The following is a 25,933-nucleotide window of genomic DNA, read 5'->3' as shown; positions in this document are numbered from 1 at the left end:
AGTTAGTTTCACTTAGGGTCAAGGATGGCAAATGGAAAAGATGCACATTTCACCATGATTTCAACAGCTTCCACCCCACCATCAACCTCAGCATGGATCAATCTACATGGGAGGTCCATTTCCTGGACACCACGGTACAAATAAGTGACGGTCACATCAATACCACCCTATACCAAAAACCCATCGACCACTACACTTACCTGCATGCCTCCAGTTTCCATCCCGGACACACCACACGATCCATTGTTTACAGCCAAGCACTGAGGTACAACGGCATATGCTCCAAACCCTCAGACAGAGACCTACACCTACAAGATCTTCAACAAGCATTCTGTAAACTGCGATACCCACACGAGGAAGTGAGGAGACAGATTGACAGAGCCAGATGTGTACCCAGAAGCCTCCTGCTACGGGACAAGCCCAAGAAAGAAACCAACAGAACACCACTGGCCATCACCTACAGTCCCCAGCTAAAACCTCTCCAACGCATCATTAGTGATCTACAACCCATCCTGGACAATGATCCCTCGCTTTCACAGGCCTTGGGAGGTAGGTCGGTCCTTGCCCACAGACAACCCGCCAACCTGAAGCATATTCTCACCAGCAACTACACACCGCACCATAATAACTCTAACTCAGGAACCAATCCTTGCAACAAACCTCGGTGCCAACTCTGCCCACATATATACACCAGCAACACCATCACAGGACCTAACCAGATCAGCCATACTGTCACTGGTACGTTCTCCTGCACATCTACCAACGTAATATATGCCATCATGTGCCAACAATGCCCCACTGCTATATACATCGGCCAAACTGGACAGTCCCTACGTAAAAGAATCAATGGACACAAATCTGATATTAGGAATGGCAACATACAAAAACCTGTAGGGGAATACTTCAGTCTTCCTGGACACACAGTTGCAGATCTAAAGGTAGCCATCCTGCAGCAAAAAAACTTCAGGACCAGACTTCAAAGAGAAACTGCTGAGCTACAGTTCATCTTCAAGTTTGACACAATCAACTCTGGATTAAACAAAGACTGTGAATGGCTTGCTAACTACAAAAGCAGCTTCTGCTCTCTTGGAATTCACACCTCCAGATCAGCTGCTAGAAGTGGGCCTCATCCTCCTTGATTGGATCCACCTCGTCATCTCCAGCCTGATCCTGGCCTGCATATTTATACCTGCCTCTGGAAATTTCCACTACATGCATCTGACGAAGTGGGTCTTTGCCCACGAAAGCTTATGCTCCTACACTTCAGTTAGTCTATAAGGTGCCACAGGACTCCTCGCCGCTTTTGCAGATTCAGACTAACACGGTTACCCCTCTGATATTTTACTCAGGGTAATCCTGGAGCCTGCTACTGTCTGGATTATTCACTGACCTTGCCTGATAATGTAAATGCCTTTTTCCAGGGAAAAAATATCAGAGAAAATGATATTGAAGTGAAATTTAATTTAACTCCATGCCACACACAACCAGCTATTTAACAGACTGATGCTTCTATCTTCCAGATGAAAATGTCCATTTCCAGGTACTCAATGACCCACAGGTAGTATAGTCTGGTTGGGTGACTTAAAGCAGAAGTAGAGATACACGGAGTGAGAAATTTTCCCTACTGCATTACAGAGAGAGCGAGAGAGAGTACGTGGCAGCTAGTGAGGGTTACTGTGACCTACCTACACATTTGATCTAAAGTCAGCACTGCTGATTGCCACTGATTTACAAAAGGTGCTTGAGCTCTTTCTGTGGTGGGAGTAACTGAAATTCCCCCCTCTCTCTCTCCTTATTCAACAGTCACTGTACAGTGCAGTCACTCCCACGTGGCTTAATAGAAATATTTACAAAATCTTTTGCTCACTATCAGGGAATTTTGACACTACATATAAGGACTGTCCCAAGAAGTAGCAAGAAGTGGGTAAAATTCAGTTGATAAACGATGCTGCATTAGTGAAAATGCATTTATTCTGTAGCTGGTTGGAGAAACACAGCATCTGGATAAGGGATACGTGTTACTCACATCCCCACTGTTGGTTGTGTTTATACCCTGGGGAAATCTGCATTTCTTGGGACTGTGATTTGAGGGGCATTGGGTAGAGCTGTTTTCCTTGACGATGTCAAGAGCAGACTTTCTAGTCATTGGAGAGCTTTATAGTTTTCCCAAGTTGTATAATAACCACAAATATCAGCCTTTTTTTCTGCTTCAAGAAAGAGGAATTCTCTTTCCTTATGCAACAGGAAATCTAAACTTTTTTTTCCCATGAAAGGAAGAAAAATGAGGCTCTTCTCCATGATGAGCCACCAGTTGACTTGATCACAGCATCATAGAAATGAAGGGCTAGAAGGGCACAAGAGGTCAACTATTCCTGCTCTCATGCAGGATCAAGTGAACCTAGACAATCCCAGAAAAGTGTTTAGCTAACCTGTTCTTAGAATTCTCCAGTGGTGGGGATTCCACAGCTTCCATTGGAAGCCTATTCCAGAGCTTAAAAGCCCTTGCAGTTCAAAAGATTTTTCTAACGTCCAACCTAAATCTCTCTTGCTGCACATTAAGTCCACTATTGTCCTATCTTGAGTGGCCATGGAGTACAATTGATCCCCATCGTCTTTAAAACTTTGCCATTTTAAAAAATTCTTCTTCATAGGTCAGGTTTTCTGAACCTTTTATCGTTTTTTGTTGCTCTCCTCTGAGCTTTTTTCAGTTTGTCCCTATGTCACACAAAACTGGACACAGTGCTCCCACTGTGACCTCAGCGTTGCTGAGTAGAGTGGAGTGGAATAATTGCCTCCCATGCCTTGCATATGATACTGCTGCTAATACACCCCAGAATTTTAGTCTTTTTCACATCTTCATCACATTAGTGGTACATAATCCATTTTTGATCCACTATAACATTTAATTTTTTTCTTCCTAAATATAGGTATTTTTTATTGCATTTCATCTTATTGATTTCAGACTAGTTCTGAATTTGTAAAAGTCACGGTGAATGCTAATCCTGTCCTGCAAAGTGCCAGCAGTCTTTTCCAGCTTCGTGACATCCACACATTTTTATAAGTATGCTGTCTCCACATTATTATCCTAGGCATTAATGAAAGTGTTGAATAGTCCCAGATCCACAAAACCCTCCTAGATACCTTTTCCTGTTTTGACAACTAATACTACAAATACTTTTTTTAACTGGTTGTGAACAGATCAATCTCATTTCTTTTGCTTGAGGTTCAAGCCAGGGCAAAATGCCATAATTGCATACATGTGAGTCGCTGCCCAGAAGGAGAATGAGAGGGTGCAGATGAGGGTTAAAAACCCTCTCCTAAACTGCAGCGTGCAGAGAGGAATTATCCAGGACCATGTTGGCCTCCTGTCAGTATGGCATCCCCCTCTGCCTTGGTGCAGGATAAAGATAAGCTATTTTTTCCCCATTGTGTGCTGCTGTAAGCCTTGAGAGCATTAGGAATTAATAACTTACTTTTATATGGCGCTTTTCATCCCAAAGCACACTGTACACCAGCTTAGGTCAAGAAGTGAAGTTGCTGAATCAGCTGAAGGTGGTTTCCTTTCTTCCAATCGGTATTACTTGGATTATAAAATGAAATCCCCTCCAGCCTGCATTTACCATGCCAGTCCTCATGTTTCCAGGTAAAATTCATGAATAACGTTCAGAGCTCAGATAATCCTCATGGCTCATCATGGGCAATTGGAGTTCTCTGCTCTGGCACACAGCCTTAGGAAACTGGGCCAGGTGTAGGGATGACCACAGGACTAGGGCTATGGAGGCATCCCCCACACTGTACTGCATGCAGGCCATCTCTATCACCTGCTCTCGACACTCATGGCAGGATGTAGCATGGTATGGAGGGTTTATGTGGACCCTCTGCACTTGTATGAATGTCACTCCAGATGTGAATTTTGCCAAGTTTTCTATCCAGTCAGATAATAAAGAGGCCTGAGTAGTTTTCATTAGATTAGGTTCAAACAAAGAAAAGTTATGTCCAGTATAATGGCCTGGATGGGATGTCTTAGGAATCCAGCCTTACATTTCTTTGATTCTGTGTACAATCCCCTACTCAGATGTTGGTATAATGGAGAGTTCTGAGAGCTAGAAGATTTGGGGCCAAATTCAGCCCTGGAGTGAATGAGTATAATTCCTGTTGACAGGAGTGGAAGTTGTGCCTCCTTACACCAGGGCTGAATTTGGCCTACACTTGGCCTACAGCCCTGTTCACTGTAACACAAAGACTCTGTTGCATTATTTCTAACTCCTATATTCTTTTCCTTGACCCTTTATCTTCCACATCAACCTGATTAAAAACTTAGTGCCAGTTAGACACCATGATTAGTTATAGGGCTTACCACCATGAAGATGAGGACCAGAATTAAGGTTTTTCATAGGAAAAAATCCAATATGAAAAGACAGTTTTCAATAACCTAATTGTTGTTTTTGTTTGTTTGGATTTATATATTCCCTGCCAGTGTTAGTAACCCAAGCAGCCAGTCCTGCCCTAGTGCCTGGGAAATAGGAAGTGAGGAGGAACTGACAAGTGAAATTGACAAGTCTAATTGTCCAATCAAACAAAATTCAAAAAACAAACAAGTTGCATAAAAGCAAATAATCTCTTAACAATTCTCTCAGTTATAATACATTGATATCCACTCTAGTGTAAGTGGACATAGCAGTATTGACTTCAATGCTACATCCATTAATTGCCCTAACCTATGCCAGGCAAGGATCCAACCCTCAGGATCTATTAATAATAGAAGCAATATTCCCTTTTAATTTTATGGTATATTATGTTCTGGATTTTCAAGTACAATTCCCCATGGATTGTGATCTGCTTAAAACGCATGACTTATATGGCCCGTCATTTTAACCCGAGGTTGTCCTTTTAGCTCTTGTATTCTTGTTAACGCCACTACAATAGAACACTGACACAGAATAATGCCCTCCCACTCCGTGGCATGCTGTAAATGCTGAGGCTTTTATGGAAAATAAATGTCAAGGGAAACTAGGTGATTTTATTTGTCAAAAGAGATGATGCTCTTGACAGTTCTCGTACAAAGACTTTATTTCTGTTACAGCAAGTGACTGATGATGAGTCAGTCATCCGGGGCTAAGTTCTCCAGGCAGCCACGTAACACATTTTGGTGTGAAAACAGAACTGCACAGTTTGTTTTCTTAAGTGTTTTAGATTCATTATGCACTAGTAGGCATAGGACTTTGGATTTTTATAACATCTTGCAGCTAATGATCACAAAGTATTATATACCCAAAACCTTACGGGCAGATCCTGACTTCCTTATGGATTAGCCTCCCAAATGCAAGCATGTGAGGTAAGCAAGGGATGCATGAAGGAATCTCTTAACCCTCCACTTCAGTGCAGCCATCTCTGGAGCTAACCCTAAAAACACAAGAGAGGATGACAAACCTATCCTTTACAAAGGGCATGGGATCTTTAATGACCTAAAACTCTTGCGTATGTTTCAGGTAAAATTTATAAACTACAAACAAAATCATACATTTTAAAAAACAAAATATGTGAAAATGATTCCCTTCTTTACTAACCTGCCAAGACCATACTTCTGGCGGCCATATGTCATGTGTACTAACGGATAGCATCAATGAACAAGTCAGGGAATGCAAAGAAAAATAAATAAATATAACTGAGCTGAAATGTTCATCCTTGGGTGCAGCAGAAACACAGAATCTTGACCTTGGGTCTTGGCAGGTAAGTAAGAAACTGAAAGGGTGACTTCAATTGAGTAAATATTGGCACTTTGATACCAAGGAGATAGGCACCTAAGAAATATCAGGGATAACAGGCAGAGATAAGTGAAGTGGCTGAACAGGTGACAAGACCCAGAAAATAGAAAAAATATAAAAATTGGAATAAATCCATATAACCTCCACTGATATCAGGCTATGCCTGTTTACCCCAGAGGAGGATCTGAGCCAGCGAGTTCTCCGATATTTAGATAGGTGCAGTAGCTAACGAGCCGGGAGGGCCTGCCTGTGTCAAAAGAATATTATAAATCCATTTAAACAAGCATCCCTAACCTTATGAGGCAATGAAATGATGAGCTAATGAAATTTCACTGTTGGGCAATAACAGTCCCTGTACATCTTCAAGGTCACTTTACACCTTGACAGCTCTATTATCTCAGGACAGCAACGTCTCTGTTACTCAGAGCTTACATTCTCAGCCTCTTCTCCCAAAGCTTCCTTCCATTATTAACTCCATTCGCACACGGCAAGAACGTCATCACTGGGATCATGAGATATTCCCCTTCCCGCCTGTGGTGAGAGGAAGCAGTGTCCTGGTAGCGGAGTCTTACTCTCAGTGTAAATACTGAGCTGGATATGCCCGTAAGTGGCACATTTTGGAGAAAAACCCTTGTGCCTATGTGGGTCAATGTCACACGAATGTGCTAAGAAAGTTACATCAGTCCCAAGGCAAGAGCTGTTTAGGGTATATTAATCTGCAGCCTTTCATCAATATTTAAAAAGGATTCTCTTCTGCTATCAGCAGTATTTCTTTTAATCTCCAGGCTTATTGCAGAGCTGAGTGGAAGCAGCTGCATCAGTGCTCCGAGAGCTCTGATGTGATGCATGTGTCTCTGAGAGACCGGAGAGTTACCCACCCACCCTGGTAGATAGGGCCTCTTTGCTAATTTAGGGTATGTTTACACTACAGAGACGACTGAAGCTGCCGCTGTTGATCTTCCAAGGTTTGAATTAGCAGGTCTAGTGAAGACACACTTAATTCGAACTGAGAAGGGCGCTCTGGTCGATGCTGGTAGTCCTGCTTCCGCGAGGAGTAAGGGAAGTTGAATGGAGAGTGTTCTTCCTTTGAATTCCTGCAGTGTGGACAGCACCAAAAGTCAAGTTAAGGTACTTCGACTTCAGCTATGTAATTACATAGCTGAAGTTGGCGTATGTTAATTCAACCTTATCCCATAGTGTAGACATACCCTTACAATCGAGCAAATTCTTCCCGATTTAACAACCAGGTTTTCATACTAAGGCTATGTCTTCACTTGCACTTGATCAACAAAACTCTTGTCATTCATGGGGGCTTAAAGTACATCCCCCCCTCCCCTGAATAACAAAAAAGTATGAATGCTGCTTTGTTGGCAGGAGCGCTCTGCTGCCACAAAGCAAAACCCCCTCCTTGTGGAGGTGGAAGTATTTTGTCAACAAAAGTGTCCACCATCAGCATTCACATACGTTGTTAGCAACATGGTTGCGTCGACATAGCCATGTTGCTAGAAGCTCTGTAATACCCTAATTCTCTGATATGGGCTCGAGAAGCTCACGGGGTTATGCTGTCAAGTGCATGTGCAGTTTTATTGGCAATTCCTATTAACTTCAAGCTGACCTGGGAACTCCCAATGACTGGCACAGAAAATGGAGTGCTAGAGATCAAACGGTGATTGTATTTATCTGGAGAAATCTGAGACTTCCTTTCAAAGTGTGTTTTCTGAATAATCCTTCCAGGACTTTGCTTTTGCTGCCTCTTTGCTTTCTTCACCTTGTTAACCCTTTTGACCAGAACTTTGCAAAAGATGGCCACTTCAGGCCATTTGATTTTGCATCCCCTCAAATTTGTTTTTCTGTTTGTGTGAGCCAATTGTGCTTTTCACAGGAGCAGGGATGCAACTAATCTCCTGGCTCTATTCCAGCTGAATTATGTTCCTGTTCTCTAAACTCCCCTGCTATTACACAACTGGATATGTTCTTCACCTACAGTCTTATAATGATTGTGTAGTGTTGCTTTGAACTGTTAGCTGCTACGTTCCATTACTGGGCTAGCTTAATTCCAGTGGTAGATGATTTTTGTATGCAGTATGTGAAGTACTTTGTAGTTCTTTGGAACACCATCTCTTCTCTTCCATGAGTGAACCCTTACTACATGCTTGCTTAATTTCTTTCCTATAATAACTGTTCTATTATCACCCCCTTTCTGGGCAGAGTTAAGGGGAAGATGGCCTTTGGAATGTTCCATCACTTTTGAGGACTCTGAATCCTTTATCCTGCCTGTTCCATCTCACACTGAGCAACTCAGAAACTCCATTCTCTTTCACATCCAGGTGACCTGGATGTTTGAGGGAGAGGCCTGAAATTAAATCAGTAGTGTCTGCAGGTGAAATTTACTTCTTGTCATCTCACCAGCAGACAATAAATTCCCCCTTTCCCCCAAGAAGAGTGAAAACTGATTAAGGCAAAGTGGCCTCGATGGTATCACATATTAGGAATGATTTGTCTCGGGTTCATTCAACTCACAGGGCTTCTCTATGATCCTTGCAAGGTATTCTGGGCAGATGTATTTCATGAGCTCATTGAAACAGCAGTTTGGGGGAGGAAGTGGAAAGCCCTGCAGAATCTGATTGACAGCCACAATATGAGGAATGCATAGATGAGTGGCTCTGGCCAACTGCTTTTTTAACAATTGTAAAAATGTTTGCATTTTGTTCGACATTTCTAACCTGAGGTTTGTTAGCCTAGAATTCTGGTTGGCTTTGGGGAATGAGGATCTTTTAAAAATTGGATTAAGTACGTGGAGTTAGCAAACTTGACTTGAGGCACCTAGGATAGACACAGTTTAACATCTTTAAAATTGTGGTAACTGATTGTGGTGTTAACACAGAGGTCCAGATTTCCTGATCCAGCAAGAAGAGCTAGATGGGGCTCCACAGTGGTGTCTAGGCCATAAGAGATCCTTTTAGTATGTTGGTATTCCTAAACTCTTACTTTTTCCACATCATCTCCATTATTCATTTGATAATTATAGTATATTTGGTTTAATTTGAACACTTAAACATTCCTGTTGATTGATCATGTTGCTTGATTATGCTGTCAGCTGAGTACTCAGTGAAGCCGCCTTACTGCAAAGTCATGTTTGTCACACCTCTTCACTACAACTGGAATTATGCCTTGTATATCAAGATGCAGTGAAGCAATTCAGGATTTCTGGTCTTTCTTCCTAAACCAAATCTCTCTCACTCCACGCTCCTCTAGATGCAGGTTCCACAGGAAACATTAAGAACAGGATCGGATCCTATTTATTTTTCATATTGGAGGAAAAAAGGAAGTTGAGTTAAAAACAAGATTATAGTTTGGTTCCAGTGACTAATTTTCTCAAATTTTTTTCCACAACAAGGAAAATAAATCAAGTAATTTTAAACTTTGATTTTATTTATTTAGGAGGAAAAATTAAAAAAAAAATTGTTTGCTCCTGATCTCATGTCCCATAGGTAGTCCGTAGCCTTGTCTACATTATTTTCTAATCTAAACATCACTTGTTCCTCTCCCACAAATAAAATAAATATTTCACCCTTTGAACTCTCAGTACTGTTCCAATCAGTTACCTGAGTTTCCTATACTTTATTAGCGCTTTAGTAATATACACGTAAGTAGCCTGTCTGTTTCTGTCATATTTATGTTCTCTACACATGGTAAGGTTTTAAAAGCTTGCTTGGACATTTGTGGGTTTTGTTGGTTTTTTTTTTATCCAGAGCAATGAATGATATTGGAGATTACATAGGCTCCAACATAGAAATATCCTGGTTACCTAATCTGGATGATTTAATGAAAGGATATGCACGGATTTTCAGGCCTGGAATTGGAGGTAAGATTCAGATTTATGTCTTTCTTGATTTCTCATGTATTCTTTGCACAATCTAGTGGCTGAAATGGATGTGAAGGCCTCCCCTTTTCTGAATAAAATCAAGTGTTTGTGAATGTCTTGCCCTTAAATGTAGTGATGATAACAAGAATTATTTTTGTTGGTCTGCAGAAAGTTCCAGGGCACTTTAAATAATCTGGAACCCCTGACAAGGAATCTGGATCCCCTGACAAGTCAGTCAGCTTAAAATCAGCTTTCACCAGCACTCTCATAAGCCATTGGCTGCGTCTAGGCTGGCATGATTTTCTGCAAATGCTTTTAATGGAAAAGTTTTTCTGTTAAAAGCATTTGCATAAAAGAGCATCTAGATTGGCACGGAAAGCACTTTTTGCGCAAGAGTGTCCGTGCCAATCTAGACACGGTTTTGCGCAAGAAAGCCCTGATCGCCATTTTTGCCATTGTGGCTTTTTTGCAAAAAACAGTTTTTAGCTGTCTACACTGGCCCTCCTGCGTAAAAACATTTCCGGAAAAGGGCTTTTGCCCGAACGGGAACGTCAAAGCATTTGCACAAGAAGCACTGATTTCATACAGTAGAACGTCAGTGATTTTGCACAAAATCAAGCGGCCAGTGTAGACAGTCTAGACGCAGCCATAGTGCTTTGTTTTGTTTTTTACCGGAAGGAGCTGCTTTCTAAAGGGGTGAAGTTTTCTTATCTTTGAACGTGTCAAAGAAATTACTTCCACTGACTGCTGAAGGCTTTATGCAATATAAACAATTTCTGTTATCTCCTGCAATATACACATATCTCCTGCGTTCTTCGGGGCTGCTGACATGGGGGGTGAGGAGAGATGGGAGAGGTGGTGGAAAAGGGGGCAGTTGCTCTGGGCCCAGCAATTTAAAAGGGCCCAGAGCCTCTGGCTATTGGTGCTGCTACCTCAGCAGCAGTACCCGGAGCCCCAGACCCTTTAAATCACCTCCAGAGCCCTCAGCAGTGTGTGGCCCACAACCCCAGTGGCACTGAAGGTCTAGCTGGTGGAGGCTAGCCCCAGCGCTGCTCCTTCTGCCTGAAGCCCTGCATCTTCTGGGGGCCATAGAGTCAGCTCCCTCCAGGGTCTAGAAAGGTCTCTCGTCAACCCTTGTTCTTACATCACTCCTATCACTATGGTATCTGAACTGACTTTGGGAAAGTCGTTTTGTGGTCCATATTAAGTGGTGATCTCCTCTGTACATGGAGCTTATCTCCACTACACTGGGGATCAACGCTGCAGCAATCGATCCATCAGATGTCGATTTATCATGTCTGCTTAAACACGATAAATTTATCTCCGAGCACTCTTCTGTTGACGCCGATATTCCACCACAATGATTCCGCCGGTACTCCACCAGGAGAGCAGCCCCCACTGATCTTACCGCACACAAAATACTGCAGAAAGTACATCTACTTCAGCTATGCTATTCGCATAGCTGAGGTGACGTAGTTTAAATTGATGGCGGGGGTTAGTATAGACAAAGCCTAGATTTTCAAAGTAGGTGTCATGATTTCAAGGGGTTGCCACCAACTGTCAGAGATCATGACCAGCCTCCTGTTCTCCATGGCTAGATGGGAGGGTTTCTATGGAAACTTGGCATCATAATATGGAAGAGGTTGGAAACCCATTGTTCTAAAACAAATTTTATTTCTGGAAACTGTGAGGTGCAGAGGAAAGGATATTTAGGGATCCACTTCAGTGAACTGACTCCACATGAAAATTTTGAGAAAGTCAGTGCATATATATTCACACCATATCCTTCCCAATTTAACATGTCTCTTTCGCAGGCCCTCCTGTTAATGTTGCCCTAGCGATTGAAGTAGCCAGCATTGACCACATCTCAGAAGTTAACATGGTAAGTTGCTGTTTAAAGTTGGTAAGACTGGAAAGGTGGGGATGCTTATACTATGGTAGCAGGAAGTATAGAAAACTGATTAGGCAGATATGATTGTTGTACATAGAACTATCACAAGCAGAAAGGTATTGGCAAAGAGGAAAAAGGTTACTCTAAATGTTTCAAGTGAAAAACTATCATAGGAAAAGCCCAAAAAGTGAAGACTTAAGCGGCATGCTAGCCCATAGGCCAGGTCCTCACAGGCTGTACATTGACCAGTGTTACTGCACTGGAGCTACACTGGTTTGCCCCAGCTAGTGATCTGGCCAGGCATGCCCCATTTAAGCTGGCTTAGAAGGGAGGGCAGGGTTAGAATCCCAAGTATGTTGCCCTTATTGTTAGGAAAACTATTTTAAAGAGTTAAATCCAATTTCTACTCCAATTCCTTTTTCTCCTAGACACTTCAGGTATGTCTACACTTGCACCCTCTTTCGAGAGCAGGATGCACGTGTAGACATTTGAAATTGCAAATGAAGCCGGGATTTAAATATCCCATGCTTCATTTGCATATTTGCGGACAGGCGCTATTTCAAAATACTTTATTTTGAAAAAATACTTTATTTTGAAATAAAAAATGCTGTTTAGATGCAGTTATTTTGGGAGAAAACCCTTCTTCCAAAATAACCCTTATTCCTCATACAAGAGGTTTAAGGGTTATTTCAGAAGACGGGTTTTCTCCCAAAATAACCGCATCTAAACAGCATTTTTCATTTTGAAATAAAGTATTTTGAAATAGCGCCCGTCTGCGAATATGCAAATGAAGCGTGGGATATTTAAATCCCAGCTTCATTTGCATCCCTCTCTCGAAAGAGGGTGCAAGTGTAGACACACCCTTCTAGAAAGAGGCTTGTGGAGCTCAGCCTCTCTTTGCCCTCTGAAAAGTTGTAAGATGCTCCCTTCATTATCTCAGCCATGTCCACCCCCCTGAAGAAAGCAACAGGCTAGATTCTAGCTTCAAGAAGTATGAAGATCAACTGTATTTTGTAGCCTATTAAACCTTAAAGACTTATTTTTAAAGCCATCGCTGTGACTTATCACTGATCCCCCTCGCTCTGTTTCATTCACCTGGGGCTTTTTTTCAACCTGATCCCTTCCCCAAAAAACCCTTGGTCCTTCATAAGCAATCAGGTTAACATCTCTTCTGAGCGGATTCTTCCCAACTGTCTCAGACAAACATGCAGCTCTTGCTACACAATATACCTGACAAATGCCTTTGGATCAGAGCAGTTGGATAGCTGGGTGCTTCGATAGTTTGGGGTTATCCATGGATAGAAACAGACGAGAGACATTAAAATGCCCAGGCAGTTTTATTCTGATTGAGTATAAAAATATTCCAGCACAGAGGAAGCAGCTATTAGATGTTCCAGACTAAAACAATGAAATTTGACCAGGCCCCAAGATATCATCATTGTGTTTGTTTCACATGGTGTATTAACTGTTGGTTCTTCTCGTGCCAGGAATACACCATGACAGTATTTTTGCATCAGAGCTGGCGAGACGACCGCCTGTCTTACAACCACACCAACGAAACTCTGGGTTTGGACAGTCGGTTTGTGGACAAGCTCTGGTTACCAGATACATTCATAGTAAATGCCAAGTCTGCTTGGTTCCACGATGTGACTGTGGAAAACAAACTTATTAGGCTACAGCCTGACGGAGTCATTTTATATAGCATCAGGTAAAGAGAGAGCAATTTCTCTCCTGTGTTAGCTTTTCGAATAGACTCTAAAATATAATCATGCCCTTTCCCTAGATTATATTTGAAAACCATTCATTTAAAAAAACTAAAAAACCTATGTTAGCCTGATGCATTTCTGTGCAAGACCCCTCATTGCTCTGTCAAGTGTACACAGGGAAGGCACAAGTGACCACAGTAACAAATTTCCCATCATGTAATCATTAATCACCAGGTGTATCATTAACAGAGCATGATCTTGCTATCATTGGGGTTGTTCTACACAACTACCAGACCAAGCGGTAGTGTGAACCAAGCAAGGAGTTCCTGGGTTCTGTGGCTGACACTGATTCCCTGTGTGACTTTGGCTGAGTCATTTAAACTTTCTCAGCTTTAATTGTCCCCGTCTGCACAAAGGCAACAATAACATTTCCCCACCTCAGGGGGTATTCTGAAAAAAAGTTAACACGTGCACAATGTTTTGGAGCTGCAGGGTCAAATTCATCCCTGGAGTAACTTCATTGAAATTACTCCAGAATGGATTTCGTTTCCAACACTCTACAATAATGATTATTTAGTAGTAGTAGTATCTAGCCTTGAGCATGTCATTTAACCATTCGGTACCTGTTGCCTTTCCCTCAGGGGGTCGTTGCAAGGACTGGTTAGTGTAAGAGCCTAAAGGACTTGGAAAGCAGTACTGGTTTCTTATGTGGACTTGGCAGCAAATTGAGGATAGATGCAGGCATGGGAATAAGCAGCCGGTCACAACTTTTATTAAACTTTAACACAGGGAAGAGACACTCTCTGCCCATCACCCGCACTCTTCTGTCCCAGGCATTTAATTTGTTCCAGTGTGGGGGTTACAGGGCTCCTTACTATATAAGTATTTATCTCCTCACCCTAGCCTATAGAAATCAGTTTTCTCTGAGCCCTAGCACCCAAGGTCCTGCTGTAAGCAGGACAGAGGGTACAGCAGTACAAGGACCTTGGTCTGTGAAGGTCATAAGGTCTCACCCTACCACATGAACTCAAGGCTCATCACCAAAATCCCAGGCCTTTTGCTTCTAAGAGCCATTTTATTCTCTTAAGCACACTGGAAAGCATCTGCAACTTGCAACAAATAAACAAATCCACCCTAGGACCTCAGTTAAGTTCCATGCGTGTTCCTGCTCAACTCACTGTGGCTTGCAGATGCTGCAGAAACTCCCTGGTTCTCCATCAATTGTACGTGGGAGAAAAAATTCCTTCCTGACTCCTAACCAGGCAACTATCTAGACCTGCAGTGTCTGTCAGGCTAGATTCCCATTCCTAGTATGACAGGGGAGGGGAGGCTGCTGGAATGGCACAAACAGAGGCTCCACATGACCCCTACACCAGCTTAAATCCTAGGAGCTGGCAAATGCTGAGCAATCAGGAGTCTTCTTGCCCATCTGGCCCATGGATACCAGGGACTCCTGGAGAAGGAACTACCTATTGTCCCTTGGTGAGTGCCTATCTCCCGTGCTGCTGGGACTGCACTCTTTTGCTGCCAACCCCACCAAGTTCCCCCACGGGCTGATGTGGCTGAGTGATATATAGATGTAGATTAAGGGTTTCCTACCCAGTCTTTGGATTATGGGGAAATTACATGCCCAGCTATCCTGGGGGGAGGGATAGCTCAGTGGTTTGGCCTGCTAAACCCAGGGTTGTGAGTTCAATCACTGCAGAGGCCATTTGGGGCAAAAGTTTGTCAGGAATGGTACTTGGTCTTGCTGTGAAGGCAGGGGACTGGACTCAATGACCGTCCCTGCCAGTTCTAGCAGATAGGCAGTCTCCATTAATTTAATTTATGACAGACTACAGTTCTCTCTAGAAATAAATCACTGGCACTATTGATTTTTCTGGCATGTGGGGGCAGGATTACCTCAACCGTGGCCTGTGACATGGACCTCACTAAGTATCCCATGGATGAACAAGAGTGCATGCTGGATCTGGAGAGCTGTGAGTACAAAATACTGAGCACAGTGGTGTCTATTATGCATGCCCAAGGGAGCTGACAGATTCATGGGGCCTCTGGACAATGCGGTGGGGGGGGGGGTCCCCAGCTCCATGCTCCTTGAAGGGAGAGGGCCTCTAGTGGAAGGAGTGAGATTGGGGCAGTCAGTCCCCAACACCACCCAAATGGCAACACTCTCCTCTCTCCGAAGGCCCTCAGAGCCGGCTGGAGTGCGCAGTGCTGGGCTCTGGAGTGCTCAGCGATTCTAAAGGGCCCAGAGCTTCGGCTGCCGCCGCTGTCACAATGATAATAGTGGTGGCCAGGAACCCTAGGCCCTTTAGAATCTTTACCTCTTCCCCTGTCGGCAGGCCTGCGCGTGTCCTGTTGAAATCCTGCATGGATAGTACTTAGCTGTGGTTCTGTGAGGCAGCTCAAATCAATTCAATATAAGGGCTGGTTTGGATTTAGGAAATATAAGGCCCAACCCCAGTTCCCTTGATTCAAGGTTTGGTAGGGTTACCATATTTGAACTTTCAGAAAAGAGGACACTCCTGAGAGGGAGTGTATCTGTATCGGTATCAGTATCTAGCAACTCACATGGTGTTAGTATATACATAGTATAGTATATTAACACAACGTGAATTGGTAGATACCGATACCGATACTCTACCTCTCAGGAGTGTCCGCTTTTTAGAAAGTTCAAATAGGGTAACCCTACAGTTTGGATATCAGGATACAGAGCCTTACAGCATTACTTCAATCTGACGCAGTCCAGAACCATAGAACTGAATCAGCAAGGTGCTGAGCATCCTCCATTTACATTGGAGATAGTGAACTGGGTGCTAAGGGCTGGTCCAAAGCCCGCTGAAATCAGTGCTTCAGGCCCTGAGAGACAAAGCTGAGATTACAGTGGGAGGCTGTGTCTAGACTACACCCCTCTGTCGACAGAGGGATGTAGTCTAGACACAGCGTAAGTGAAACCAAGAGGGGCAGAATTCCATGTGTAGTTATTGTGACTAGCCTCTGTGAAGGCTCTTTTGAATGGCTCTGTCTTTCCTTAGCAACACCTCGCCCCTATACAGGAATCAGTCAGAATCTGGGCCGTAGACTAGTTAAACTCTATTTAGTGCTTACATGGGAAACCTGTATAAACTGTGTCTGTATTCTACTTGGGCCCAATTCTCCTCTTGATCTGTGTGTAATTCCCTTGAGCAGTAATGGTTTGGGGACAAATTCACTACTGACATAAGCAGGCCTCACTCGTTGACGGAAGGGAATTTGGCCTTTTGTGGCTATGTCAGTGGCTGAGTGGAGTCCTGATGTGTCCAGAGATTTTGGACTAGCAGAGTACCTGTGCAGGGGCAACTTGATGTGAGTGTCAGTTGCTCTTTCCTTTGTAGCACTGACTCTGTTTGTTTTCTCGGCAATTAACCACAATAAGTTCATCCTGTCAGAAATAGCAACCTGCAGTTTTACTTACATAATCAGCAAATGCAGTGGCAGCGGACAATGAACTAGCAATCAATTCACTCTCCCAGCAACTTTTGTAAGTTTTTTTTTAATCTAATGTGAGGATTTTTATTTCAGTGCAATAAACGTAAGTAGAAATAAAGCCTCTTCAAACAAAGGTATTAAAGTACAACCAGAGGAAACTTTCCGCCTGTAGTTGCTACATGTCGTTTCTGCTAGTCAATTCCTAACCCAAACTACGGTGACTGTGTGTTCCAAAGGGAGTCCACCTGTCTGCAGCATTAGTGTAGTCCTATTTTAGTGCGATCACAAAATACCTTGCTCTGTTTCTATCCAGACAGCCATTTCTCACTAGCAAAGGGTTGCTGACAGGTTACATGTCAGGCACCATTTTTTCTGCTGCATCCAACTTCTGTTAGGTACAGCAGGGACTGATGGGATGCCAGATGGCTGAGTATAACTCCCTGATTCCCTGCCTCACCTTGACCCCAAAGGCATAAGTTAGAGGAGCCTTCCTGGGTCACCTGACAGCTGGGGACAGCTACGGTGCATCACTCTAGTCAGTCTCCCTTCTTGCCTGTCTTTACTTTGGATATGTCCCCTAAACCAGACTCTTCAGAGAGGCTGCCATTAGGGATGTAAATTCCCATTTAAAACACTAGCCGGTTAAATGATAGGTTTAACCAGTTAACCCTGGAGGGCTGGGATCCCGCAGAGGGGGCTGCACCATCCCAGCTGGCCAGCTGCATTGCATGTACGGGTTGCTTTGGCTGTACCAGGCTGCCAGTTAACTGGTTACCGGGTAAGTATGCCCTTAAAGCTAATGCTTACTGGGTAACCAGTTAACTAGTTAACTCTTTACATCTCTAGGTGACATAAGGACCAGCTTCACTGGCTCTGTGCCTGCCTATGACACTGGGATAATTCCCAGGATTGGGGTTATGACCAGTCTTTGCTCCTTCCACTTTGCTTGACTGGCACAAAGATATTGAAAGTGGCACAGAATATACTCCTATAGATATATAAAAAAAAACCCATGTTTTTTTACATGTTTGCTCTGTCAGTCTGGCTAATGCAAATATTCGTCTCCATTCAGATTCTCGTGCACAATGCTGCTGACTTTGGATGGCCAATGCTGCAAAGGAAACTTTTATTAGTTTGTTTTGCAGCTGTTTGCATTATAATTTAAACAAAAACTCCATTCCTTGTGTCTGTTGCTCTTAGGTTTGTTAAAAGCATCTATTTAAGCTGTGTTCTCCACTTGAAAGCTCTTCTAAGATCGCAAACAGTGTGAGGGAACACTACCCAGCTGGGTCACTGGTGACCTCGCTCTTGATGGGACAGGGAATTTTACCCAGATTGCAAGACATGTTTGCTGTGGGACTGAGGATGGAGCAGCATGGCAGAGGTGTCTGAGTCTTGCTCTGAGCCCATTCATCTTTATTTTTCCCCAAACCTGTGCACTTATTCAGCTTCTTTTGGCAGATGGCTACTCTTCAGAGGATATCGTGTACCACTGGTCAGGAAACCAAGAGGAGATCCATGGGCTGGATAAGCTGCAGCTTGCTCAGTTCACAATCACAAATTACCGCTTCATGACAGAAATGATGAACTTCAAATCTGGTAACTGACTCTGAGCCTTCGTTACAGGCAGCCTGTTGGCCTTTCTGCTTAGGGGAGCCTCTACTACCCATATAGACAATCTCCTCTCTTCAAGTAACCCATTTAATGTGTCCATCTGGTTTCTAGTACAATTGTATTTAATCTGTACCTAGAGCAAGGATGGGCAAAAGCCTCTCGGAGGGCCAGATCCAGCCCGCCGAAAGCTTTCATCTGGCCCGTGAGGTAGTTCCAGGCCCCGCCCCATAGCGTATTGCCTCAGAGCAGCAGAGAGGCGCAAGCCCTTCTAACTACTTCTGTTTAAAGGGCTCGCATCTTCCCTGTGCCTCACCCAGCAGTAGGGTTGCCAGGTGTCCGGTATGGACCTGGACAGTCCAGTATTTTCGCCTCCTGTCTGGTAAAAAAAATTCAGAAAATACCAGACACCTAAAATGTCTCGTATTTTCTGATTTTTTTTTTTTCCCCGGCCAGGGGCGAAAATACCCAACACCGGCCACCCTACGACACACTCGGCAACTGGGCCCAGCCCCTAGCCTTCCCCCCTCGGTCCCCGGACTCCCTGCTTACCCAGTTCCGCAGGGAAGCTGCTTTTCGCTTGATCAAAATGGCCACCAGCAAAAAGCCTAAAGACCAAGGGGAAGCAATGCCTTCCCTGGGTCTTAGTGCTCATCCTCTCCCCCTGTTCCTATCCTTATTCTGACTCTGCACGCACTCTGAAAGGGGCCATGCTGTTTTATTATTTAATATTTTTTGCTCAACAACTTTGGTATCCCCTCTTTTTTCCTCCGGTGTTTTTTTTGGGGAGGGTGGGTTCGGTATTTTTGGTTAAACCATCTGGCAACCCTACCTAGCAGCCATGGGGGAAGCGCAAAACCTTTAAATAGAAACAGTTGAAAGGACTCACGTCTCTGGCTCCCTAGCAACACGCTAGAGGTGTGGGCAACTGCATGCCCTTTCAGCTGTTTTAAAGGGCTCTTGTGTTCCCCACAGCTGGTAGGCAAGCATTGGCTTACAGGTGCAGACAAGGTGCCAGCCCTTTAAATAGAAGGACTTAAAAGGGCTCACAGCTTCCTGTGCCTCTAGCACATTGCTAGGGAGCCAGAGACACGAGCCCTTTCAACTGTTTTTATTTAAAGGACTTGCGCCTTCCCCACAGCTGCAAGGCAAGGCACGGGGAAGACACAAGCCCTTTAAATAGAAGCAGTTAGAAGGGCTCGCGCCCCTCTCCCACTCCGAGGCAACGCATTAGAGGTTGGGGCCTGGAACTGCCTCATGGATCTGGCCTGCTAAGAGGCTTTTGCCCACCACTGTTCTATGATAATCTTTGGATAATGTTGTATGCAGTTAATTATTATTAACATGTAATTACTTTGTTGCGTAAAAAGATAGTGGAATCGCTTTACAGCACATGACCCGCCCCTTCCGCCTGAGGCCACGCCCTTTCCAGGTCAACCCGCAGCCACTTCCGAAATTTGTGAAGCGGCCCCCCCTTCAAAAATTATTGCCCACCCCTGCCTGACTTAGAGACATTCAGCTTTGCTAATCCCTTGGGTAGCCATTATAGTCTATTGCGACAAATCCAAAGCCGTCCTGGACTCTGTGCAGGGCCGGATTGGGGGGGGCTAGCCAGGCAGCTGCCTGAGGCGCCAACCTATGGGGGGCACCTGATGCGCAGTGGTAAGGGGCACCGTGCATGTGCTGCGTGCCCGGGGTCGGGCAGCACATGCGCCGTGCACCCGCTGCCCGGGGCGCAACTTTGGCTCGGTCCGGCACTGACTCTGTGTTTGCCATAATGCTGCACATGGCTGCCAGTCAGCATTTCACAACAATAGCAGAGGTAGAACTCAGATCCTCCTGCTGTAATTTGCAATTGGGGCTATAGGAGAATCTCCATTATTCCTAATAATATGGTGCTTATGACAGCGAATTGAGCAGCTCTGATGCCATCTACTAGAAGAGGCGGGGCGGAACCACATGCCCGGGGGCTGGATGTGGCCCCCAGCTTGCCTGGATCCGGCCCTCGAGGCTCAGAGATCACCCCCAGCATTGGGGAGCCTGAAGTGACACTCTAGTCCCCACACCATGGGGCTAGAGCACACAGAATCGACTAGCCTGGGGCCCCCTAAACTCTGGTGTGCGAGGTGAATGTGGGGAGTGTCCTTCTGCTTCTCAGCTGGGGGCCACGACTGGGAAGGTTGGTTTTTGTTTTTTCGCTTTTCATTAGTGTGTGGCCCCCAGCTGATTTTTTTTTTTTTTCTGTGAGACAGCAGCTCCTGACCCAAGAAAGGTTCCCCACCCCTGAACTAGAAGGTATTGGGACACAGACATACTAGCCCGCCTATTGCAATAGTTTTTGTCCTTTTACATGTACAGGCAGTCCCCGACTTACGCGGATCCGACTTATGTCGGATCCGCACTTATGAACGGCGCTTTTCTCGCCCCGGAGCTCGCGGGCGGCGGGACCGCCCAGAGTGCAGCGGTCCCACCACCGCGTCCTCCGGGGTGAGAAAAGCTGCTCCGGGTCTCCCTGGTGTGCTGCGGGGGACTCCCCAGCACAGCAGGGAGACCCGAGCAAAGCCGCACAGGCGGCGGGACCCCGCTGCCCGTGCGGCTTTGCTCCTTTGCTTCTTTGCACAGCAGGGAGACAGGAGCAAAGCCGCATAGGCGGGGGACCCCACTGCCTGTGCGGCTTTGCTCCGGGGCAAAGGAGCAAAGCCGCACGGGCAGCGGGGTCCCGCCGCCTCTGCAGCTTTGCTCGGGTCTCCCTGGTGTGCTGGGGGGGACTCCCCCCCAGCACAGCAGGGAGAGAGGAGCAAAGCCGCAGAGGCGGCGGGACCTCTGCGCCTCCGCGGCTTTGCTCGGGTCTCCCTGGTCTGCTGGGGGAGGGAGGGTGCGCAGCTAGTGCGCCCCGCCCCCCAGCAGACCAGGCTTTTGTTGCGGGACGCCTGGGGTAGAGTAGCTGGGGGACCTGCGGGGACCTACCCGGCAGCACCCCAGCTGTTCTGTCCCAGGAGTCCAGATTCAGCTGCTGTTGAAACTGATCAGCGGCTGATTCCAGGAAGCCGGGGGCAGAGCAACTCTGCCTAGGGCTTCCTGTAGTCAGCCACTGATCAGTTTCAGCAGTGGCTGAATCTGGAGCCAGTTCCGACTTACATACAAATTCAACTTAAGAACAAACCTATAGTCCCTATCTTGTACGTAACCCGGGGACTGCCTGTAGTTAAATGCTTAGTTATGCTGTCCCCATATCCACCAAGCTCTTTTCCTGTTAGTTTTAAATTCACATGATCTTTTTAAAAAATCTAAATTTAGTATCTGGAGGACTTTTCACGACAGATTATACAAATCTTAAAGCAGATCACATTTTGAAATAGTACTGTTAGAGCAAGGAATTAGGAACTGGGAGTCCTGAAATCTGTTTTTGGTCTGCTACTGACTCACTATGCAACCTGCAGCAAGTCACTCGACCATTCTTAGAACTAATAATGGTGACACTGCTTATGGTGCTTCACAGGGTTTTATGAGACTTAATTAATGCAAAGCCCTTTGTGACCCTTGAGTGAAAGATGATGTAAAAGTGCAAATCAGTGTCATGACTCTTGTATGTTATTTTATAAACTGGGTGATTATAAATCCAACCTTCTAATACATGTCATGTGTATCCTTTGCCCACTCTCTCCACCAGCGGGTCAGTTTCCCAGGCTCAGTCTGCACTTCCACCTGCGGCGGAATCGAGGCGTTTATATCATTCAGTCTTACATGCCTTCCATCTTACTGGTGGCCATGTCTTGGGTGTCCTTCTGGATCAGCCAATCAGCTGTGCCCGCGAGGGTGTCACTAGGTAAAAAGACTGGGGTTAGGATCTTGAAAGGAGGCCATGCAAAGGCCAGATAGTCATCTCCAATGTGCCATTACTGGAAGAAAAGCATATTTATGAATGCTGTGTCTGCCCTGGCAAAGCAATGAGTCTTACAGAGGGGTTCCTTAAGAACGTAAGAACAGCCATACTGGGTCAGACCAAAGGTCCATCTAGGCCAGTATCCTGTCTGCCAACAGTGGCCAATGCCAGATGCTCCAGAGGGAGTAAACACAATAGGTAATCATCACATGATCCCTCTCCTGGCATCCATTTCCAGACAAACAGAGACTAGGGACACCATTCCTACCTATCCTGGCTCATAGCCATTGATGGACCTAACCTCCATGAATTTATCTAGCTCTTTTTTGAACCCTGTTAAAGTCCTAGTTTTAACAACATCCCCTTGCAAGGAGTTCCACAGGTTGACTGTGCGCTGTGTGAAGAAAAACTTCCTTTTGTTTCTTTTAAACCTGCTACTTATTCCTTTCATTTGGTGACCCCTAGTTCTTATATTATGGGAACAAGTAAATAACTTTTCCTTATTTACCTTCCTTCTTGCTTCTCGCTTTCCTTTGGGGCAGAATGCACTAGCAAAGGATGGAAAATAAAAGTTTAATGTTGTTATATTGTATCCCTAAAAACAATAGCATTTGTCAGACACTACTCAAAAAGACTCAGGACTGCAGCCTTGACTCCCACTGAAGTCATGAGGGAGAGGAGTAGGTGCTCAGAATAGACAAGACCCTCCTTCGGTTGTGCTAAGGGATCTGTCTGTGTCTGGTAACTGAAATCACGTTGAGATTTTCAAAGCTGCCTCGGGCAATGAGTGCCCAGTTCAGAAGTGGGTGCCCAGGTCCCCTGGATGGCTTTGAAAGTCTCCGCCAACTCCTCTCTAGGTAGAAGTTATTGTTTATTCCCGCTGGAATGTGTTACAAACCCCTAAGCCAAGCTTCTCCTGCACTTCCCTAGGGATAACCACCGTTCTGACTATGACCACGTTGATGGTCAGTGCCCGGTCTTCACTCCCACGAGCCTCTGCCATCAAGGCGCTGGATGTTTACTTCTGGATTTGCTACGTATTTGTCTTTGCTGCACTGGTGGAATATGCATTTGCACATTTCAATGCCGACTACATGAAAAAGCAAAAAGCCAAGCTGAAGGCGAGCAGACAGAGTGGAGAGGTCAGTAAACCGGGTGCTGGGGCTGCGGTGGAAGGCTTTGAAGAACAACCATCCTGTATTACGGCCTTGTCATCAGTCACTCCCCTCTACTAGCCACCCCTCCCCCCATGTGAGTGCTTAGCCCTGAATGCCACCAGGCTGATTGATGCCTGTTGGCGGTACAAGTCAAAGCCAGCTAAGGACAATTAGCAGGATACAGAGCCAGTAACCAATCCTCACCATGCCACATGCAGCTGGGCCTGATTGTTCCTCTGTTGCATGCTTGGGCCAGGATGGGAGAATAGAGACACAAAGGGGCTTTGAAGCCACATTCGTGTTGCTTGTATCCTGGAGATGGAGAGGACCTTTGGGGACATGTCCAGCCCTTGATGTAGATTAGAGCAACTTCAAGGTGCTCTGTTCAAATAGTCCCAATATGCCACCCAGCCCAAGCTAGGAGCAGGGCCAGTGTAGAGCCCTTATGCCAGTTCTCCACCAGCCAGGGAGGCCCCGTGCCCTCAGAGTATTTTCCGGTAGCTTTTGTTTATGGACCCTTTGACTTGCAAAAGGACCATAAAAGGCCACAGCAATCCTGAGAACCAGGCCCATCGCCTTCATTGTTGTCCCATGGAGATGCATATTCTTCACTGTGTTCCGTTGATTCCAGACAGACCCTGGCATACAGCTTGTGTTCCAAAGGAGACCTCTGCATCAGGCTGCAAGCACAAAGCAATTGCTCACTTGAAATTCCTTGCTGGAATTCATAATTCTAGATAGCTCATTTGTTCCCTTCATGCTCTTTACGTGCCTGATAGGCAGAATGAATCGATTAGGGTAAAATGTGTTTGACAATCCACAATTTGCAAATTTCCTCCCCACAAATCGACAGGGGGATGTGAATCCCTGGACTTGATTTTTGTATTATGATGATTTTATTGTTATTAATTAATCTTGCTAAGCTGCTAGCAGATACGATTGTTCTGCGCTCTTTACAGAAACGTACCCAGGAGCATCCGCCGCCTTACAGAACCCATCCTGTTTCAGGCCAATCAGTTATCCTTTCAGCTGGGTAGCCCATGCAGTCGCTTTGGAGCTGACCAATACCACTTGTGATTAGCCCACCATCAAGCATGCTGCCTCTCCGGTGCCACAAGCCCCTGCAATAGCTCATGGAATGTAAAATTATAACCAGAATTTACCCTGGGTTTCCTGCGTGGCAGAACAGAGCCATTCACAGTTCCCTCGGCCATTGCTAGCTTTGGAACAAAGTACTGTTCACCATTTTGGATCTCCTGCCTATCAGACCATTAGGCCACCTGGCTAGCTCTGATTCAGTATTCTGACTCTCTTCTCATGCAGATTGTCATCAGAGGTTCTTCTCTTTTGTTTGCAGGTCAATGTGAAGAACGCCATTGTTTTGTTTTCCCTTTCTGTTGCTGGCGTGAACCAGGAGCTGGCCATTTCTAACCGGCAGCACCGAGCTCCCAAAAGTCTACCTGGATCATATGGCTCTGTGGCAGTTGAAACTGGAGAGACAAAGAAGCATCAAGAATCTAATCAAGAGAAAAAGCGTGGCTTGAAGTCCCTCTTTAAGCCCATTGATGCAGACACCATCGATATTTATGCCAGGGCAGTGTTTCCAGCAGCCTTTGCAGCAGTCAATGTTATCTACTGGGTTGCTTATACAATGTAAGAACAAATATGCTCCCAAGAGGTAAACTATGGGCCAGGATTATGCTCAAACGGTACAGAGTAACTGGAGAAACTGCATTGGTCCATTTCCCATCAAAGTGCTTTCCAATGTGCTGAAGATATTTTTCAGATGTAGAGTAACATTTTTGATTGATGCCTTCAATCAACTCCAGCTAATACTGAGAGAGGCAGAAATTGGCCATTTCCAGTTTCACTTGATATATTTGTTATTACTGAACTCTGCCAAACAATTCAAGGATCCTTTGTTCCACTTCTCATCTTGAAACAATGTGTCACGTGTACATATCTTCGGTGAAGTTGCCACCACCAAATCCTAAAACACAGTTTGGTATTTTCCTTTTTCCAAGGTCAGCAGATAACGAGGCTCTGATTTTCCCCACACTCTTACTATCTCCTTTCTTACAGTACAGCTAGCCTCATGTTTTCAAGTGGGAATGACTTTTCTGCATCATGCCAGTTGTGGGACAGTTTGAGTTTAACAGGGCAAGGAAAATGGCATGATTTCTACATGTGAAGACCATGGAATTGGCATATGTGGAGCACAGCAAGGCAGAGGGTTTTTCTTTAATTATTATTTGTCTTGGATAAAGTATTTAAACCACTTTTGAGTCTCTTCTTTAGTCACAGCATGAAATAAAACATATTGTATAGAACCTAACTGAACTGTTAACATCCACTGTGTTGTATTTCAGATCTAAGCTAAGAAAAGTCTTTCTTTAACTGCTTAGACGTCCTGTATATTGCTCTTTGCAAACTAAATCACACCATAAGTGGACAAAGTGATTTAAAATCACAGTCTGAGCTACAGGACTTAGGGTAAGATTCTCAAAAGCACTGAAGTGATTAGAAGCCTTGATCTTATTTTCCAAAGAGATTTAGGCTCTTGGGAACCTAAGTCTCATTAGCTTTC

At 44.9% G+C, this 25,933-nt stretch overlaps 1 protein-coding gene across 5 annotated transcripts in view; it reads left to right on the top strand.

The window, feature by feature from the left end:
* GABRD (gamma-aminobutyric acid type A receptor subunit delta) overlaps positions 1 to 25,681 on the top strand; it is an 84,900-nt gene extending 59,219 nt beyond the window's left edge. For all 5 annotated transcript variants that reach the window (XM_014571569.4, XM_075906903.2, XM_075906901.2 and 2 more), the window contains 8 exons: positions 9,518 to 9,630; positions 11,445 to 11,512; positions 13,009 to 13,229; positions 15,124 to 15,206; positions 18,157 to 18,294; positions 21,977 to 22,132; positions 23,120 to 23,331; positions 24,704 to 25,681. In XM_014571569.4, the coding sequence (XP_014427055.1) occupies positions 9,522 to 9,630; positions 11,445 to 11,512; positions 13,009 to 13,229; positions 15,124 to 15,206; positions 18,157 to 18,294; positions 21,977 to 22,132; positions 23,120 to 23,331; positions 24,704 to 25,003 (1,287 nt within the window). In that variant the 5' untranslated portion in view covers positions 9,518 to 9,521 and the 3' untranslated portion in view covers positions 25,004 to 25,681. The remainder of the gene's footprint in view (positions 1 to 9,517; positions 9,631 to 11,444; positions 11,513 to 13,008; positions 13,230 to 15,123; positions 15,207 to 18,156; positions 18,295 to 21,976; positions 22,133 to 23,119; positions 23,332 to 24,703) is intronic.
* The last annotated feature ends 252 nt before the right edge of the window (positions 25,682 to 25,933 follow it).

This window comes from Pelodiscus sinensis, chromosome 24 (genome assembly GCF_052426305.1).
Source record: "Pelodiscus sinensis isolate ZL-2025 chromosome 24, ASM5242630v1, whole genome shotgun sequence".
NCBI lineage: Eukaryota > Metazoa > Chordata > Testudines > Trionychidae > Pelodiscus > Pelodiscus sinensis.
This window is presented reverse-complemented; position numbering and strand designations above follow the sequence as displayed.